General features: G+C 40.6%; 1 protein-coding gene across 1 annotated transcript in view; it reads right to left on the bottom strand.

Annotated features, from left to right (window-relative positions):
* Window positions 1-17,881, bottom strand: part of LOC124799056 (S phase cyclin A-associated protein in the endoplasmic reticulum) — a 621,352-nt gene extending 603,471 nt beyond the window's left edge. Inside the window, exon 1 of the mRNA XM_047262594.1 lies at window positions 17,510-17,881. Coding sequence (XP_047118550.1) covers window positions 17,510-17,606 — 97 coding nt within the window. The 5' untranslated portion in view covers window positions 17,607-17,881. The remainder of the gene's footprint in view (window positions 1-17,509) is intronic.
* Window positions 17,882-18,270: the final 389 nt, after the last annotated feature.

Here is an 18,270-nt window from a genome sequence, read left to right as displayed (position 1 = left end):
GCAACCAGGAATCCTAGTGCCTTTGTCACTGCTGAAGATATTACTAAGAGACAAGAAAAGCGAACATGTCGCCTGGTAAAGCCTGACAGCACTGTAAACACATCATTTTTAAAGTGTCACATGTGTAAGAAAACTGTCTGCATTAAATGCACATCAGAAGACATTTACTTGTGCTCATTAGAAAGATAAGAAACATGAATCAGAAGTACCTCACAGTCAATATTTTAGTCATAGTATCCAGTCACATACGTAAGAAGGCCTTGTAACTATAAGAAAGGACATGATACAGAAATAGATGTATGTGTAACAGTTAATAACTGGGCAGCCTACACCTTATCTCTTTATCACTTTACTTATGCTTCTAACAAAGGCTCTACTTGCCACTCATTGTGTTTGTCTTCCTGTATGGTTATGGAATTATAAACTTTATAAATAACTATGAGTAAGCTAAATTGGCCTGGTTGTGTAGTTATTACAATGAAGAACTGGCTACCTATTATGTAATTCTCCTACAATCCCCCCCCCCCCTTTCTTCCTGCTATTTAAAAAAAGATCACCCCATGTAGCACAATGTTGGATGCCTACAGATATGAGTGGGCCACACTGGGCGGCGGGGTGATATGGGACAGCACACAGTCACTACCAGATCAAGATTTGATCTTCGCACCTTCTGCTAGTGGCATATCCCAAATCCACCACCTCAGATTCGGTACTTCTCCACTAGCAAGATGCCTACTGACTCTCTCCTTAAGTGACCAAATACCTGCCCTGGAGAGTAGGAGGACAAGACTGGGATGATACAGCTGCCCACACTTTCATGCTGGCGAGGACATCTAGGCACCACACATCATCTGTCACAGGGATGAGATCCAGTTGGAAGCTGGCATTCCCTGAAGTAACCTGCCTGTCTTCATTGCTACTTGCTTTGTTCACAAGTGGCCATGTTCTGCTCGCTGGGAAGCATGCCAGGGCATAAGCTTGTAATGAGCATACCTAAGCAACATCATGGCTTGGTAGCCATCAGCTCACACTGCCACCAACAGCCATCCTTGTAACGTGCTGTGAGGGAGTGTGGAAACTGCCTTCACTGAGACACTATGAGTGTAGTCACAAGAGTATTAATAAAATATTTGAACTTTTGATGTTTGTCTAAGCTACCAATGGTCTGCTCCCACAACCTCACCACACCACCATGATGTAACCCCACACACAAGTAGTCCTACATGTCTGAAACACTTCCGTTGGCATCAGTAGTAGGATCAACATCCCATCACGATTTCATTTGGTGTCAGAAGTGGGAATGTCTAATGCCTAAAACAGGCTTCAGTGGATGAAGAAGATGACTTTACTATTACCAGTTGGAGTTTCATCAACATATGGTGAGATGAGTGTAGTCTCCTTTTTTCTTGTCGTGCTCCCCATATTTATAAGTATCATGGATAGACAGTGGGTCTCTTATCAAATGTTTAATTGTATTAGTATCTTCAATATGTGTAGGGTAATCACACATAATGTTCTGTTGATGTGTAAATAAGAATGTTATATTTTGGAACATATGTTATCAAAAGCAAGGGATATGGCTCATTGGCTAAGAGTACTTAAGTTGTTATCCTGGTCTAGCAATTCAGGAGGTGTAGCTGAGTGCTGTCAAGGAGTATTAATTGTTTGTGTTGTAATAATTATGAGCAGCTACTCAGGTGTAGTAGTTAAGTTACAGTAAGAAGTACTATGGTAGTGTTATGGTTAAGTGTCCTTTCATTAATGTGTTTTCTTGCATTTACTGTATAGTTGGAAAGACACCAGAATTTGAGAATTGTAGGAAATGTGTTTAAGTTTTGTAGTACACAGAACAGTATACTTGGTGCAGACAGAAAAACCTCAAAGACCTCCAACTCCCTTGGCGACCCAAGAGTCAGAGTAAAAAGGCTCAATAGCCAGGTGGAATTCAAGTGAGAAAGGACTGCTGATGGTGCAGCAGCAACCACAGAAGCTACTGTGTCACAGTGAATGAGCTGGGTACCTGAGCCAGAATTGCTGTGGACACAGGGCACAGCCCATCCTGTATACATACTGTTCTGGTGGAGTTCTATTCAGTGTTCGGCAATCCAGCTCTGAGGAGAAGCCTATGTCAGTCCACCCTCTGCTTCAATCTTCTATGGAGCAGCAAGTCCTGTCAGAAGGAACGCTGCGAGCTGCAGTGCTGACTACTGAGTCAAAACTGATCAGGCGCTCTGGCCACCCCCATCTGATATGCCTTCTGGAGGCTAAACCAGCAGGGCCTCTGAGCAGATCCTCATGTATCATCATAGGGACAGGCCGTTGCTGCCACCTGCCTCCAGTTCTGTGACAGACTACATCGCTGCCCATCTCTCTCCTGTCGGGAAGCCATATCACTTCTCCGCATGACTTCAAGTACTCTGAGCAGAGCTGGTAGATGCCTTCACTATGCACAGTCTATGAGGGGGTCACAAGAGCCCTGGCAAATCTCCCAGAAGCTGTGTGACGCTTCACTTGGTGCAGGCAATGCTGTATGCTAACATAGGCAAGGTTGTCAACCTTGTGTCATCGTTGTAGCTGATTCAATGCGCTACCTGACTGTGTGGTGTGCTGACCAGCACATTCCATGGCAGAGTGCCACTGCCAGCCCCACTAGTGCTGGCTACCCGAACATTGATAAATCAACTGCTGTATTTTGTTGACAATAAATGTTTTAATTCTGTTTTAATAACATCTTCAGGCATCAGACAAACATCTACCCCCAACATCACCTTGATTGATGCCCTCAGGTGGTCAACCATCTACCTCCTGACTTCAGTACACGAACCGCTGCTGCATCCCATCCCCAGTGCACTACAGTTTTCTCCATCTATAATAGGCAAAAGGGTTTAGAAGGAATACGACTCGGTATGCAAACATGTAAAACAGTGCAAAGTGTTTGAGTAGTATTATGTTTAGGAACCTTTGTCACTTATGTTTGTGTAATTGATAAAGGGCAATCATGTCATGGTCAATACCCTTTGAGTGAGGTTTTCAATACCACGGGAGTTACTAGAGAGGAGGGACTGGGAACCGTAAAAGGTAAAGTAATTAAGAGACAAGCACACAATGTAAAGTTGTCTAAGAGACTGGAAGCACTTCAGGTTAGGGAAAAGGAAATAGCTTTTCACATGTCCCCAAGTATGAGGAGATTTACAATGAAGATTTGAGGAAACATAGAAGGTGATAAAGAGGGAATGTTTGAAAAGAGAGGATGCAGAGAGGATGGAGAAAGAGAAAGTTGAAAGGGTGGAGAACAGGCCTGTGTCTACTTTACGTGTTCCTGCAGTACATCCAACTGCTGTTAATGTAATTAAACTTGCCAATACTTTGGATAGTAAGCCAGAATTTGATGCCTGGTGGGACAGTCTTACGAATGGTGAAGTTAAAATGATTAATGAAGAGGGAAATGACATTGTGCCTAGTTGTTCACTGTGTAGGGTACTAATGTTGTTGACATTAAGGGACCTAGCATAGTATATCAGCACTGATATCATGTGGAATTTTGAAGTCTGAAGGAGCTGTAGTGGCAGTTGAAGTGAGTGCAGGCTGTGCAAAAAGAAATAAGTGTATGGATAGCAACATGTGTAATTTAAGTGCAGTAGTATCTGCTACACTCAGTGGTAATGTGTGGAGCGTGGGCCAGATGTATAGGGGAGTACGTGTGCCACAGACTTGTGTGTTGTGTACAGTGAAATGCAGACAATGATGTTATTGTAGATACTACATGGAAGGCTCAGGAAGATGTTGGTGTTTATAGCCGTGTTGCAGATGTTGAGGGAGAAATGATACAAATGCATGTATTACCTCAGGAGCAGTCTGAACATATGAGAAGCAAGCAGACACACATTCGAACAGTTAGCAATCAGATTGAGAAGGTGGGATCCATTAAGGAGTTTGTGCCTGACTTTCATAACGGTGTGCAAGCACTGTGTCACAGCCTTGCATAGAAAGTTGCTGACATGTGCTGCAAATTGTTTACAATGCAGTTGTGGACAGATGTGATGTGCATGAGGGTGTAAAATAGATGAAGGGTAAAAAGTAAACTTCACAGTAAATTTCCTGACCAAACATCATGCTAAAATTTACCTTTGGGAACACGTAGTGAAGCTTAGAATTCCAGCTATGGGAAACTGTTGCCAGTGGACTGCTATCGCAAGGTTCTATAATGGAGTCACTAATTTTGGGTGTTACTGGGTGAGCAGCAGCTCCACTGTGACAAGCAGGCAGGCGAGTGGGTGTGGAGGATTTATTTCACGTGTGAGCTTGTTTACACATAAGGTAGCTGGGCATAGCCACACAATTGTGGTGACATTGCACAAAGGCTATGAAACTACAAAGCAGCCAACCACTGAGACGCAAAGATGTTGATTTGTATGTGCCTGGAGGCAATGTACCACCACAAAATGAGTGCTATTAATCACAAAAATCCCCTGAGATTCTGACACAGTTATGTGCAGTCTGGCAATACCCTTTGCAACCATGGGTCCACGCAAGACTCCATCATGTTACAGGCCAGCCAGCAACCGAAGCTGGTCTGGGCAGCCATCTCCACCAGATGAGCCCACGGTTATAAGTCCACACCTGTGGGCTTGGAATGACACTGCGGATGAGCTGTCCCCAGGCTCCATGGTATTAACTGAACTCTTGCCTTGGAGGCAGGGCTGTACTACCGCCATCTATTTGCACCAATGTGATCTTCTAACCTGGTAGTAGTGGACACCTATGAGACTACAGCAGACGTTCACATCATTGGCTCTGCTTACTTAGGGCCACACAGTGCTAACTTGGGCATGCCCTGCTGAGTGGGGTAAACAAGTCTGCTTATGCCCTGCTGAGTGGGGTAAACAAGTCTGCTTATGCCCTGCTGAGTGGGGTAAACAAGTCAACAAAGCAGGCCACAGATGTAAAACAGCCATCACACCAGCTGAGGGCATATGTCACAGCACTTCAACATTGTATCTCAAGGTTATAAAAAAGAAGTTATTCAGTTTATTCAGACCGTTGGATAGGTACAGTATGCCCATTCTTCCAGTAGGAGTACAAATGGTCAATAGGCCAATGGTTCTCTGAAACATTTAATCTCTTCTCTCTGTGATCAATAGAACAAGAGATACAACCCCTAAAAAATCACATTTCAGATGTGGCTTTTCGGAACATATTGGTACTGTGCCAGATAGTGCATGGACCAATGTGGAAATGTGGAGCTAGAGGACTAAGCCTACACAATAAACTCACAGCCTCTGAATGTTGTGATACAAGCAACCTAGCACCTAAGGGAAGAACTTATTGAATATTGTACATTGTGACCAATTATGCTAAGAACTGTTGTGGACCAGTCACGGGTAGAGAAACTGGGGACAGTATCTTCCAGAAAAGGGAGGTAATGTAACTCCACCACTACTTTTTGGGCATTACTGCAGAAACTAGCAGCTCAGCCACTGCAGTGGAAAGCAGCTAGTGGGTGATAATCTGCCACAGCGTGTTGGTTGCAGCATCAGAGCTGTTTAGACAGCACGTAGTGGGCTAGGCCAAGCACTGCAATAATGCAAAGCAGGGATAAAATGGAGCTCTTGCACAGTGAGCCAAGCTGTTTCCACACCACCAGGTCATGGATTTGTTGTTCTGAGTGCAGCTAGAAACAGCACATCAGCACAACAAGTGGGCTGTAAACTGGTATAGATAACTTAATTTTAGCACAGACATCAGCAAATGTATCAATGGCTTTGGAGACAACAGACCCATGCTGGAAGGCCAGGCAATATGAAAGAGCACAAACCCACAACAAGTCCTAGCTTCCAATGCTGTACCTGGAGTTCATGCCAAATCTTCCTCCTTGGAATTGGTATTTCTCCACCAGTGGCTGCCTACTGGCCAACTCCAGCAGCAACCACACTCCTGCCATATAGGGCAGCAGAATGTGACAAGAGGTGGTACAACTGCCCAGCCTTCCGTGCTGGTGCGGGCATCTACCTAGGTGCAAAACCCAGGGCAAGATCCACCACTGGAAGGTGGCATCCCCTGCAAACAATTCAGCAGTTTTCAGGGCCACTGGCCTCATCCGCAAGTGACCTTGTCCCACTACCTAGGCTGTGTGCCATGGCATAAGCGTCTGGAGTCAGCATTCCCAACTGACAACACCATGCATTAGTAGCCAACAGCTCACTGTCGCCAAGCACCATCCTCGCCACAAGTTGTGAAGGAGGGTGGCCACAGCCTTCCCCGAGACACAGCAAGTGTAGTCACATGAGTTTTAATAAAATGTTTTGGCTTTTGATGATGTTTGTCAATGCTACCATTGACCTGCTCCCTCGCCTCAACAAGCCACAATGACCCAACCCCACAAAGATGTGGTCCTGCATCCCCAGGCTGCTTCAGATGCAAGCCCTTTCAATTAACAAGAGTTGGGTGGCTTGTGTGTCAGGCATCTACACCTGATGGAGCCAGAACAGAAAGATGACCCAGAGAGGGTGAAAGGATAACATCCATGATGGTGAGACAAATCTGAGTACAAGCTGCAAACAGCTGGACAATGCACATGGTACACCTCAATGACAAACAGTAACTGAGAAGACCTACGGTCGACTAGTCCAATGGAAAAACTGTCTAACACTTGGAACTGAACCCTGGCGATCCAGTAGCAGTCAGGCACATTGACTGTTGAACTCTGCTGATGGACAATTATGTTATGATCACATAATTACTTACAAAAAAAAAAAAAAAAAAAAAAAAAAAAAAAGTTGTACGTTGTACTGTGATTACAAGTGTGTACAATGAAATTTCAATCTGGAATCTCCATACTTGCAGATTCCCAATGCAGTTATCTTATAAGAATTGTGTTTTACACAACTTCTATGTTGTTCAGCACAGGTATTTAAATAACTCAAATGCGTTTCATCCAGAATTTAAATTGGGCATGTCCACATGTAGACAGCTTATGCTGGGTACAGACACAAGGAATGTAATTATCGCCAGGAAGAAGAGAAAGAGGGAGAGAGTTAGTTTCAACTAGATTTATCAAAGCCTCAGTGAGACAGTAGTGTGACATTATCCGCAAAGCTGCTTACTGACAAAACTGGCATCAAAACCCATGGTATGAAATGAAGTTCAATCAAGACTGCTTCTGAATTTCCTCTCTGCTCTGTTTGTCTGTAATAAATCTTATGCCCTGATTTAAATTCTATTTGGCCTTCATTTTTTTTTCACTTTACTTCTTATAGCTCAATTTATCTCACTTTTCCTAATTAAAGTACTCTTCTAAATCCAGTAACATACACTCAGATCACAAAGTTCTGGAGTTTACTACCAGTAAATAAAAATGTGGCCAAAGAAGTCAAGTTTCAAAAGTCCCCGTAAGTTTTTATCTCATCAAACTTCATATAACAAGGTACAGGAGCAAAAGTAACTGTGAATATTCGAAAGAACTAGCTCCTCTTCTATAGTCCAATCCAAGAATGAAGGGGGTTTGTGCATGTCGAGGCACAGACAGGGAGGACATTGTTGATGATACCAAGTGACGGTTGCGGTACACACGTGCGTGTGCTTTCTGCTTGAAGCAAGCATATATCGTTCAAATTATGTCTCTCGCTTACTTATGCAGGATTTATCACTTACCACCATCGTCAGCAATAATAACTCACAACAAATTAAATAGAAATTCACTAAACAACTCACTACGATCACATTTAATGCTTGCATTAATTACGGCACTCAGAGCAGAGCACTCAGAACACTGCTGAACGGTCATTGACTATTGGAGTATGCATGACATAGCTGCGCAGAACAAGCCCAAACTCAATCATCATCCAACTATAGCAGCAGTGTACTGTAGGTCACGGGAGGAGTGAAGTATTCCCAATTATTGGAAAAGGGCTCAGTTCATTCCCAACTTCAAGTAGGGTCATCAAACAGATGCACAGAACTGTAAGCCCATATCTCTTTAGAATTTTGGAATATTTTACGCTTGCATATTATGACATTTCTGGAGACTGAAAATTATTCTGTAGGGATCAGTAAAGGTTCTGAAACAAAAATCATGTGAAAGCCTGCTCGCTCTGTTCATCCACAAGACCCAGAAAGTACAGACATCAGCACCCAGGTTAATGTCTTCCTTCCCTTGTTGTAGGTATTCGATACAGCTCCGTATTGCCACCTAGTGAACAAAATATGAGTGTATGGAATAAAAGACCAACTGTACAACTGGACCGAAGGGTTTCTAACAAAGCCAACACAGCATGGCATTCTCAACAGAGAGAAATCTTCACACACAAAAGTAACTTCTGGCATATCCATAGGGAGTGTTATAGTGCCATTACGAGGTGCATTCAAGTTCTATCCGGACTGGAAAGAGATAGGAATATGCGCATTGTTTTAAAATGAGGCCGCATTCATTGTCAATACGTCCCAGAGATGGCAGCACCGTATGGCAGATGGAATTTTACCACCAGCGGCGAGAATGAGAACTGTTTTAAATACTTAAAATGGCGACGTTTTCCTTACTTGAACAGCGTGCAATCATTCATTTTCTGGATTTGCATGGTGTGAAACCAATTGAAATTCATCGACAGTTGAAGGAGACATGTGGTGATGAAGTTATGGATGTGTCGAAAGTGCGTTCGTGGGTGCGACAGTTTAATGAAGGCAGAACATCGTGTGACAACAAACCAGAACAACCTCGGGTTCGCACAAGCCGGTCTGATGACATGATCGAGAAAGTGGAGAGAATTGTTTTGGGGGGTCGCCGAATGACTGTTGAACAGATCGCCTCCAGAGTTGGCATTTCTGTCGGTTCTGTGTACACAATCCTGCATGATGACCTGAAAATGCGAAAAGTGTCATCCAGGTGGGTGCCACGAATGCTGGCGGACGACCACATGGCTGCCCGTGTGGCACGTTGCCAAGCAATGTTGACGCGCAACGACAGCATGAATGGGACTTTCTTTTCATCGGTTGTGACAATGGATGAGACGTGGATGCCATTTTTCAATCCAGAAACAAAGCGCCAGTCAGCTCAATGGAAGCACACAGATTCACCGCCACCAAAAAAATTTCGGATAACCACCAGTGCTGAAAAAATGATGGTGTCCATGTTCTGGGACAGCGAGGGCGTAATCCTTACCCATTGCGTTCCAAAGGGCACTACGGTAACAGGTGCATCCTACGAAAATGTTCTGAAGAACAAATTCCTTCCTGCACTGCAACAAAAACGTCTGGGAAGGGCTGCGCGTGTGCTGTTTCACCAAGACAATGCACCCGCACATCGATCTAACGTTACGCAACAGTTTCTTCGTGATAACAACTTTGAAGTGATTCCTCATGCTCCCTACTCACCTGACCTGGCTCCTAGTGACTTTTGGCTTTTTCCAACAATGAAAGACACTCTCCGTGGCCGCACATTCACCAGCCGTGCAGCTATTGCCTCAGCGATTTTCCAGTGGTCAAAACAGACTCCTAAAGAAGCCTTTGCCGCTGCCATGGAATCATGGCATCAGCATTGTGAAAAATGTGTACGTCTGCAGGGCGATTACATCGAGAAGTAACGCCAGTTTCATCAATTTCGGGTGAGTAGTTAATTACAAAAAAAATCGGAGGCCTTAGAACTTGAATGCACCTCGTACTTTTCATAGTATACATAAATGACCTAGTGGATAATATCAGAAACTGCATAAGGCTTTTTGCAGGTGATGCTATTGTATACACAGAAGTTGTAACACTAGAAAATTATAGTAAAATGCAGAAAGACATGTGCAGGAATGATGGTTGGTGTAGAGACTGGGAGTTGATCCTCAGGATAAACAAGTGTGACATATTACACATATATAGGCAGAGAGAACCATTATCATGTGATTACAAGTTTGCAGAACTATTACTGAAAGTGACCATGTCCATAAAATATCTATAATCAGGTGTAAGGAGCAATTTAAATGGAACGACCACATAAATCTTAATGCATGTGAGGCAGATGCCAGTCTGAAATTTATTGGAAGAATCCTCAAGAAATTTAGTCTGCCCACTAAGGAGGAAGCTTACAAAACCCTCATTCAGCTAATACTTTAGTACTGCTCATCAGATAGGATTGATAGAAGAAAAAGAGAAGATCCAAAGAAAAGAAAAGCACTTGGTTACACATTCATTTAGTAAGCATGAAAGCATTAAAGACAATCAGCCAACTTCAGTAGCAGAGGCCCCAAAAGAGGCATTCTGCAACACCAGTGTGTTTTACTGTTGAAGTTCCAACAGCGTACGTTCCTAGAAGAACCAACAAATCTATTGCTTCCTCTTAGTGTTATGGAGATGCACAGCCAACTCTAGTTGCAGGTGCTATAAATGAGGCATTCCACATCACGGTGTGCTTTACTGTTAAAAATTCCGAGGGCATACATTCCTAGAAGAGTCTACCAATCTGTTGCTCTCTCCGCTATATACAGGGTGATTCAAAAAGAATACCACAACTTTAGGAATTTAAAACTCTGCAACGACAAAAGGCAGAGCTAAGCACTATCTGTCGGCGTATTAAGGGAGCTACAAAGTTTCATTTAGTTGTACATTTGTTCACTTGAGGCCCTGTTGATTAGGCGTCAGCGTCAGTTGATGCTAAGATGGCGACTGCTCAACAGAAAGCTTTTTGTGTTATTGAGTACGGCAGAAGTGAATCGACGACAGTTGTTGAGCGTGCATTTCGAACGAAGTATGGTGTTAAACCTCCTGATAGGTGGTGTATTAAACGTTGGTATAAACAGTTTACAGAGAATGGGTGTTTGTGCAAAGGCCGCCAGGCAGCCCGTGACAGAGCACTTCATCACTGGCCTCCAAGAAGCCCTGATCTTACCCCCTGCGATTTTTTCTTATGGGGGTATGTTAAGGATATGGTGTTTCAGCCACCTCTCCCAGCCACCATTGATGATTTGAAACGAGAAATAACAGCAGCTATCCAAACTGTTATGCCTGATATGCTACAGAGAGTGTGGAACGAGTTGGAGTATCGGGTTGATATTGCTCGAGTGTCTGGAGGGGGCCATATTGAACATCTCTGAACTTGTTTTTGAGTGAAAAAAAGCCTTTTTAAATACTCTTTGTAATGATGTATAACAGAAGGTTATATTATGTTTCTTTCATTAAACACACATTTTTAAAGTTGTGGTATTCTTTTTGAATCACCCTGTATTTTGTGAAAAGACCATGAACGTAAATTTAGAGAGATTCAAGTTTACACAGAGGCCTGTCAGCAATCTTTCTTCCCATGAACCACTTGCGACAGGAACAAGTGACTGTGGTACGCACAGTGCCATCGTTGCACCTTTTATGTCCCACAGCTTAACGGAGTGGATAAAAGACATAAAAGTTAAAGGGAGATAGGTCTGGGCTATGGGAGAGTGTTGAAGTGTTTCCCACTTGAGATGCTTAAATTTTTGTTTGGCGAGAGCTGCTGTATGGGGACATGCACTGCCTTGCAGAAGAATCACTTCTCTCTCATCAATAACTCACACTGTTTGCGGCAATATGCCTGTCTAACTTTGGTCAAAATCTTGCCATAATATTGTTTATTGTCTGACACCTGTGCAGAGTCAGCGATCATAACTCTCATGGGTTATTTCATCTCAAATCATACAAGTTAACTCGTGGTCACGAATTTCTCTGGAAAAGAAAACTAGCCCTTTGTATCACAAGTTTTAAGAAATAAAGTATTTTCATTTTATCTTAATTTTTGTAAACGGTATGGCCCTTTTAAAAATGTATATTTTGTATATAACTCTTAAAACAGTAGAGAACAACAGAATATATAAAACTATTAAAACAAAAGTACTGGAGACCTAGCAGATGTTTTGCATTAAAGCTCCCTCTTGGTGTGTTGAAATTTTGTTGACACCCGCACGCTTATGGGCTTCCTTTAACTTACAAATTTAAAAAGAAAATATAAAATTTGAGTTAATTTTTGCACCTTTTTTTTTAAATTTGGAAACACACAGAAGGCTATCTTTTCTTTCATATTACCAGATACTACTGATGTAATTATAAACAGTATCTTCTCTGCTCCAGCTATCAGTATTATGTAAATATCTATTACTAAAAATGGAAAAAAGTTGCATTTTTAAGAATTATTCACTCATAAACCACCATTCAAAAACTTTTGAGAATTACACAAAATATTGTTTGTTTAGTATGTTAGTAGTCGGTGCAGACACAGTGGGCAATATTTTTCTGTGTAAAGTGTTAAAAAATTTTCAACATTCTGCATCACTGAATTTCTAGTGTGAAATATGCATTTTGGCAACACTGTTTCCATCGCTCTTCTGTCCATAGCAAATGAGTGAGAACTTGCACTTAAGCCATTCTTCATTGAGTTTTGTGTATGGTTTGAACTTTTTATTAGATGCAATGTCTGTGAGGAAATACAGCAGTGAAAGAGTGAGGTGTGTGGATTATGAAAAAAGACACAAGAAAGTGGTATTTAACAAAAGTGACAAACACTTCACAGTTGTTGGAAATCTGTCAGAGGTAATACAGAAATATCTTGGTCCTCAAGTTCTAGCATCACATCCATTGTACAGAAATTGCTACACTCACTACTATATCCCCTCTTGAACGCCCAGGAAATGAAAAAAGCACAAGAAGAAAACAGTGTGAAGAAAGAAAAGTGGAAGAAATTGAAACAAGTTTTACACAAGCAACATCTTCAAAACTTTGTGAAGTGTGTAAAGTAGACACACTTGATGCAGAACATGAAGATAGTGATATGTGCATGAAACGTGGTGTGGTTTCAAAACCTAAATACTACTAAATCAGCAGCCACCTATATTAAGAAGGTACAGTGACTGACACTGATACCAGGCAGCTAGTCTAAGCAGCAGATACAGAAATACAAATCCACATAACTCACATTATTTGATTTCAAAAGCTTGTAAAATAAAGAATGAGAAAGATATTTGGGCATGCCCAGATTCTTACTGTGGACATCCATTGCAAGATGACACACTTACTGTTGTTCTGTAACATTACCTAAGTGATGACAAAGATTGCAGCAGGCAAAATCCTAGCCAGGCTGATGTTATTTCTGTTAATGAAAATGGTGATAAAGGTAAAAAGATATATGATAATATCAATAAGACAAGCATATCTCCTAATGAAACAGGAGAATCCATATTTAAGAACTGGCCTCACAGAATCCATTCCTTACAGCCAAAATGGGTAAAATGCCAGCCAGTAAAGGAAGTATGCACATGTATTTACTGCACTAATTTGAAACTTGTTTCACCATAAACAGTGTCACAAGCAAGGAGTACACAAAGATAACCTGATGCTTTTGTGTATATGCCAAGAGTGCAAGATAAATGTTGGTTGCAGGAGTGTGCAATGTGTCCTGGTGCTGAAGTGATGACTGTTGAAGCATTACACCTTCAGGATACCGACAATGATGTGACTTGTGCATTGTGGAAGGGAGGAGAGTTGCTGAAAAAGTAGAGCCAGAGAAGTTTGCTACAGAGGTTAGGCACTGGGTCATGAAAGGAATAGCTCACCACCATTTCTGGAGGATTCAGAGACAATCAGCCACATCACAGAATACTGGCATATTAGTTTTTTATTTCGACCTTACTGAGAACTGGTCTGTTGCTTTGCAGAATGAAATTCGAAGATACCACAGGCACACATCACGGGTATCAGTACCTACATATGTTGCTCACTTCCTTGGAACATCAAACTATTTGGTATTGTCAGTGATGATCTCATTCACGACAGTGCACATCCATGCTATTATGTCAGCATGATAATTGATGACACAGTTTCTAGAGACCATGTGTATCTGACATGGTGCAGCATCTCATCTCAAAAACTGCTTTCAGCTTTATGAGCTTGGTCAACACTGTAGTACAGGAATACAGGCAAAAAAAGAAATCGGATGTTTTCAGCAACAGGTCATGGAAAAAGTGCATGTGATGGGGCAGGATGTCTCTGTACACATCTTGCAACAAGATTTAATCTCCAGCATGACACTGTTGATGCTATAAGAGCTGCTACTGGATTTGTCACATCATATCAACATTAGTAATAAACATGAAACTCTTACTTATAAATGAGAGGGCATTATAGGAATTCTGTTTAAAAAAAAGAAAAAGAAAGAAAAAAACAAAAGGAGAGAGAGAACGAGGGGTCAGCTATGCAGCTTGTGGTAGGGATTCAATCAAGTCACTACTGGGTTGCAGCCCAGAGTGGCACATACACTGCAAGAACAGTTCTCCACAAAATGCACCCTGTTACTGTGTGTGAACTACAGAGACCACGGCATACATTAGAAGACTTTTTAGTGAGCCACTTCATTTCTTGTGTGTATCACAATCAGTAGTGGGCGGGAGAGTAAATAAGTGTTTCTCATAAGCTGCAAGATATAGCCATCTCCTTTATGACACTTGATAGTCCTGCTGATGCTTTTAAGCAGCCATCATCGAAAGATCAGGGTGCAGTTCCCATTTCCAAAGTACAGCTCTTGTTGGATCACCTTTGACTGTGTGCACATTCTCACTTATAACATTGTAAACTAATTATTTTGATTCAGAAATATCAGTTTTGCATGACATTTACTTAAAAACAGGAAACAATTTAAATATTTGAGTGTCCATGATTTTTTGACCTTGAGAGGAGAGTTAGGTTTACCTAAAAAATTTCTCACACTTTGTATAGATAAGTATTGCCCACTCTGATTGTACAGTCCGTAAGTACAATGACCAACTAATGTACCATGAAACTTTTAAAACATTTAGGAGAGAGGTTTTGGAGAAAATAATTTCTAAATAACCAAAATATTTCAGATTCTTTCATCTTTATGTACAAATGTTTTGACAGTTTAAGGATTTCATGCATTAATGTCATAGCTGACAGTCAGCAGTCTTTCCACTTTATTATTTCTCAACACAGTTAACATCCTGTGACCATTTATATCTTCAAAACGTAATCTTAAAACGTGCAAAAAGTTGCAAATTTTCATAGTTTATTTTTTAAAAAAATGTATTGGGAACAAAGTATTTATTGAAAATAAAGTCAGATCTTTATCACTTTTGGCTTCTTTATTACAATTTTCTCTTTCATTAAGACATTTTCACAAATACTCTCATTTAGAGAGGTCTGTAGCGTTTCAGCAAATCATCAGAAAATCAAAATATTGTAGTTTTGGAGAGGTATCATGTGAAACTTCAATATACATAACTTTTTCAGCAAACTTTGAAATAATGATGTGACACATTCACTCTTGACCTGTACAATTTGGGATGAAATTGCCCTCATTCTCAATGTGCTCATGACACTCAACATATTATTTGTACCAAACACACACTTGAGACCTTTCTTGAATTGTTCAGTCAATCTCCTTGTTTCACACATTTACAGCAAGCAACTTGGTAGTATGACACTGTAACTGAATCAGGTACCTCATGCTCAAATATTGAGATAATAACTAATGGTGGAAGCTAGCGACCCCAATCCCCTGCTTCCGCCACGCCTCTCGTCCCCACTTAACACTCACAGGAACAGGAACTGCCACATGTCAATAATATGTGCACCAGACTAACAGATTAATTTATATTTGATTCAATTATATATTAACCACCTGACTCACCCCCATATGTAACCAAAACCTTTAGAGCTAATCCGAGCTCGATAGCACATATGATTCCCAACGGTATTATCATCCCTGGAGGTGACTGTAATTATATAATAATCACTTGAGGTGATTGCAAAAAGAAAGCACAATACTAAATGCATTCTCTGAAACAATGGACAAAATCGTAGTGGTGGTGGTGGTGGTGGAGGAGGAGGAAATATGACCTATCAAAGAGGTCATTGGTACCATAGGATTATGGAGAGATGGGGAAGGAAAACGGTGGTGTCCTTTCAAAGGAAGCAATCCCAGCATCTGCCAAGTGATTTAGGGAAATCATGGAAAACCTAAATTAGGATGTCCGGACACAGGTTTGAACCATCGTCCTCCCGAATGCGAGCCCAGTGTGCTAATCACCACGCCACCTCACTCGTTACCCATCAAAATCTAAAGTAGTAGTTATAGACTGATCTGTAGCATAGCTGGAATCTAAGTGGCAACAGTCTGATTGAGAGCTGGAAAAAGCAACAAATCTGAATGAAAAATAAAGATTTTTGTAATAGATTGGTATGTAGCGATATAGATGTCCATTTCAGAGTGAAGCATTTATCATTAGCAATCCCTAAAACTAAAAGGCAAATTCAGAAATGCTGTACTACATAACAGACAAAACCCCAAGGTGTATTTTAGTGCATATTGTGTACATATATTGTATATCACCCACAAAAAAAAAATGCAACAGAGGAAGGTGGGGGTAAGAGGACCCTGCATTGGTATTAGACATGAATGACAAATTTTTAATTGAAGGTTCAATTTTATAAATTGAGCAAGCATGCTATGAACAATGCTAAAAGACTAAGTTCGGGCATCAGTCAGTCATCGTCTTATTCCTACAACGATATTTCGACAGGGCATATATTGTGGAAGAAATTAATCTATGACCAGCAGCAAGCCCCAAATTTGTTTGAATATTCAATTCACCAGAAAAATTTTAAAATTAACTTATGCTAACAAAGTTTATTTATTTATTCGTCATGCTCTGTAGATCCCACCAAGGAGGAGAGATTTCTGTGATATGGAATGAGCTAAAGTACACATTAGTACAAGACACAGACATCACAGAAATGTAATGTACAGGCTGTATTAACAGAAAACTTTCACTATACAGCTTCATGCACTTCACACTTCCGTCGTATAAATTAATAAGAAAGCTGCTACTCTGGAAAAAGCTGCTGCTGTCTGCTGTTTATAAATCTGCTATTAGTTGTTTACTGTTTCCTCGATTGCAAAATAGTTTCAAAGAAAATATTTTTATATAGCCTATGTAATAGGCCTACTGAGTCCTATGTACAAAACGTTATTATTCGTCATACTGTATTAGCGTATAAAACAGTGCCAACTGCCATGTAGCTAACAGAAATTTTCAAACACATGAAAAGATCCTCGGTTTGTCAATTTACTGACATTTGCAGTGTTAATGTAGCATAAAATTATAACTAATTCTTAATACATATATTATTATAAAATTTAAAAACTTTTTGGAGTTTTTTCAAGAATTTTAAAAGTTATGTGTATGAATGTCTCATGGTTCTTCTTGACATTAAAAAAATCTGTGAAACTAGAAAGGCAGCAACAGTATCAAAAATGAACCAGATACAAGTATTAATTAAGTTCATAAACAAACCAAACATTAACGACGAAGTCGAATAAATCTGGATTACAATATCACTGAAGGCACATTGAAACAGATTAATAAAATTTAACTGGACATATTGACAGCGCAGTTCGTCGGCAGCTGTCAAATGTTTATCAACACCGTCGTAACTAGGCTCCATTATTACTACACCTTCAACATACGCTCAGCATATGGAACCATACAGAACATACCTGAGTCTAGCTGTGTCTGGTTAAGAGGTACGTGAAAGGCAATCGAATGTTTCGCCGATTTTCCTTCGTCTTGAACGACCATCCGTAGTTCTTCCATTTCGCCCTACCCTGTTCATTTACCGTAAATTGTCAGTTTACAAACTACACTCGCAGAGTATTTAGGTTCCTATACAGCATGCAGAACTACAATAACACCACTCTGTACGACGTTACATCTAAACTATAGCCATACAATTCAAAATGACAGTTGAACAAAATTTTGACATTTGATTAAACCATTGCAAACGTTATTAACAGAATAATCTAAAGCTTGACAACTGTACTCTGATAAACAAAATTTTATTTATTGTCATCTTTATTGGTTTTGGTTTATCAAAAAGTGATTACATTCGAAGTACTTCCTAAAATATCAGTTTTCCAATGTAAACAGCTTCTTCCCCCTCTAAACACATGGTGTAATATAGCCAACTATTGAAAGCAAAAGCAGGAAACTAAATGTCAGAACGGTGTGAAGCAATCAACGAAACAAAAAAGTTCCTTAACCTAAGAAGAGTACAGAAATACATTAAATTAAAAATCTTATAAAACGAGCGATGAAAAATTCCACAGACCGTTTTCTTTTATTATTTCATTTTCCTGACTATGGGATATTTACTTGATGAGAGGCTCTTCTACCACACAGCTGTATGCAAAAATGAAAATTTTAACTAATGATGGCAAACTAAAATTTAATCATTGCACATTGATTTATTTCTTAGCGA

Source organism: Schistocerca piceifrons, chromosome 5 (assembly GCF_021461385.2).
Source record: "Schistocerca piceifrons isolate TAMUIC-IGC-003096 chromosome 5, iqSchPice1.1, whole genome shotgun sequence".
Taxonomy (NCBI): domain Eukaryota; kingdom Metazoa; phylum Arthropoda; class Insecta; order Orthoptera; family Acrididae; genus Schistocerca; species Schistocerca piceifrons.
This window is presented reverse-complemented; position numbering and strand designations above follow the sequence as displayed.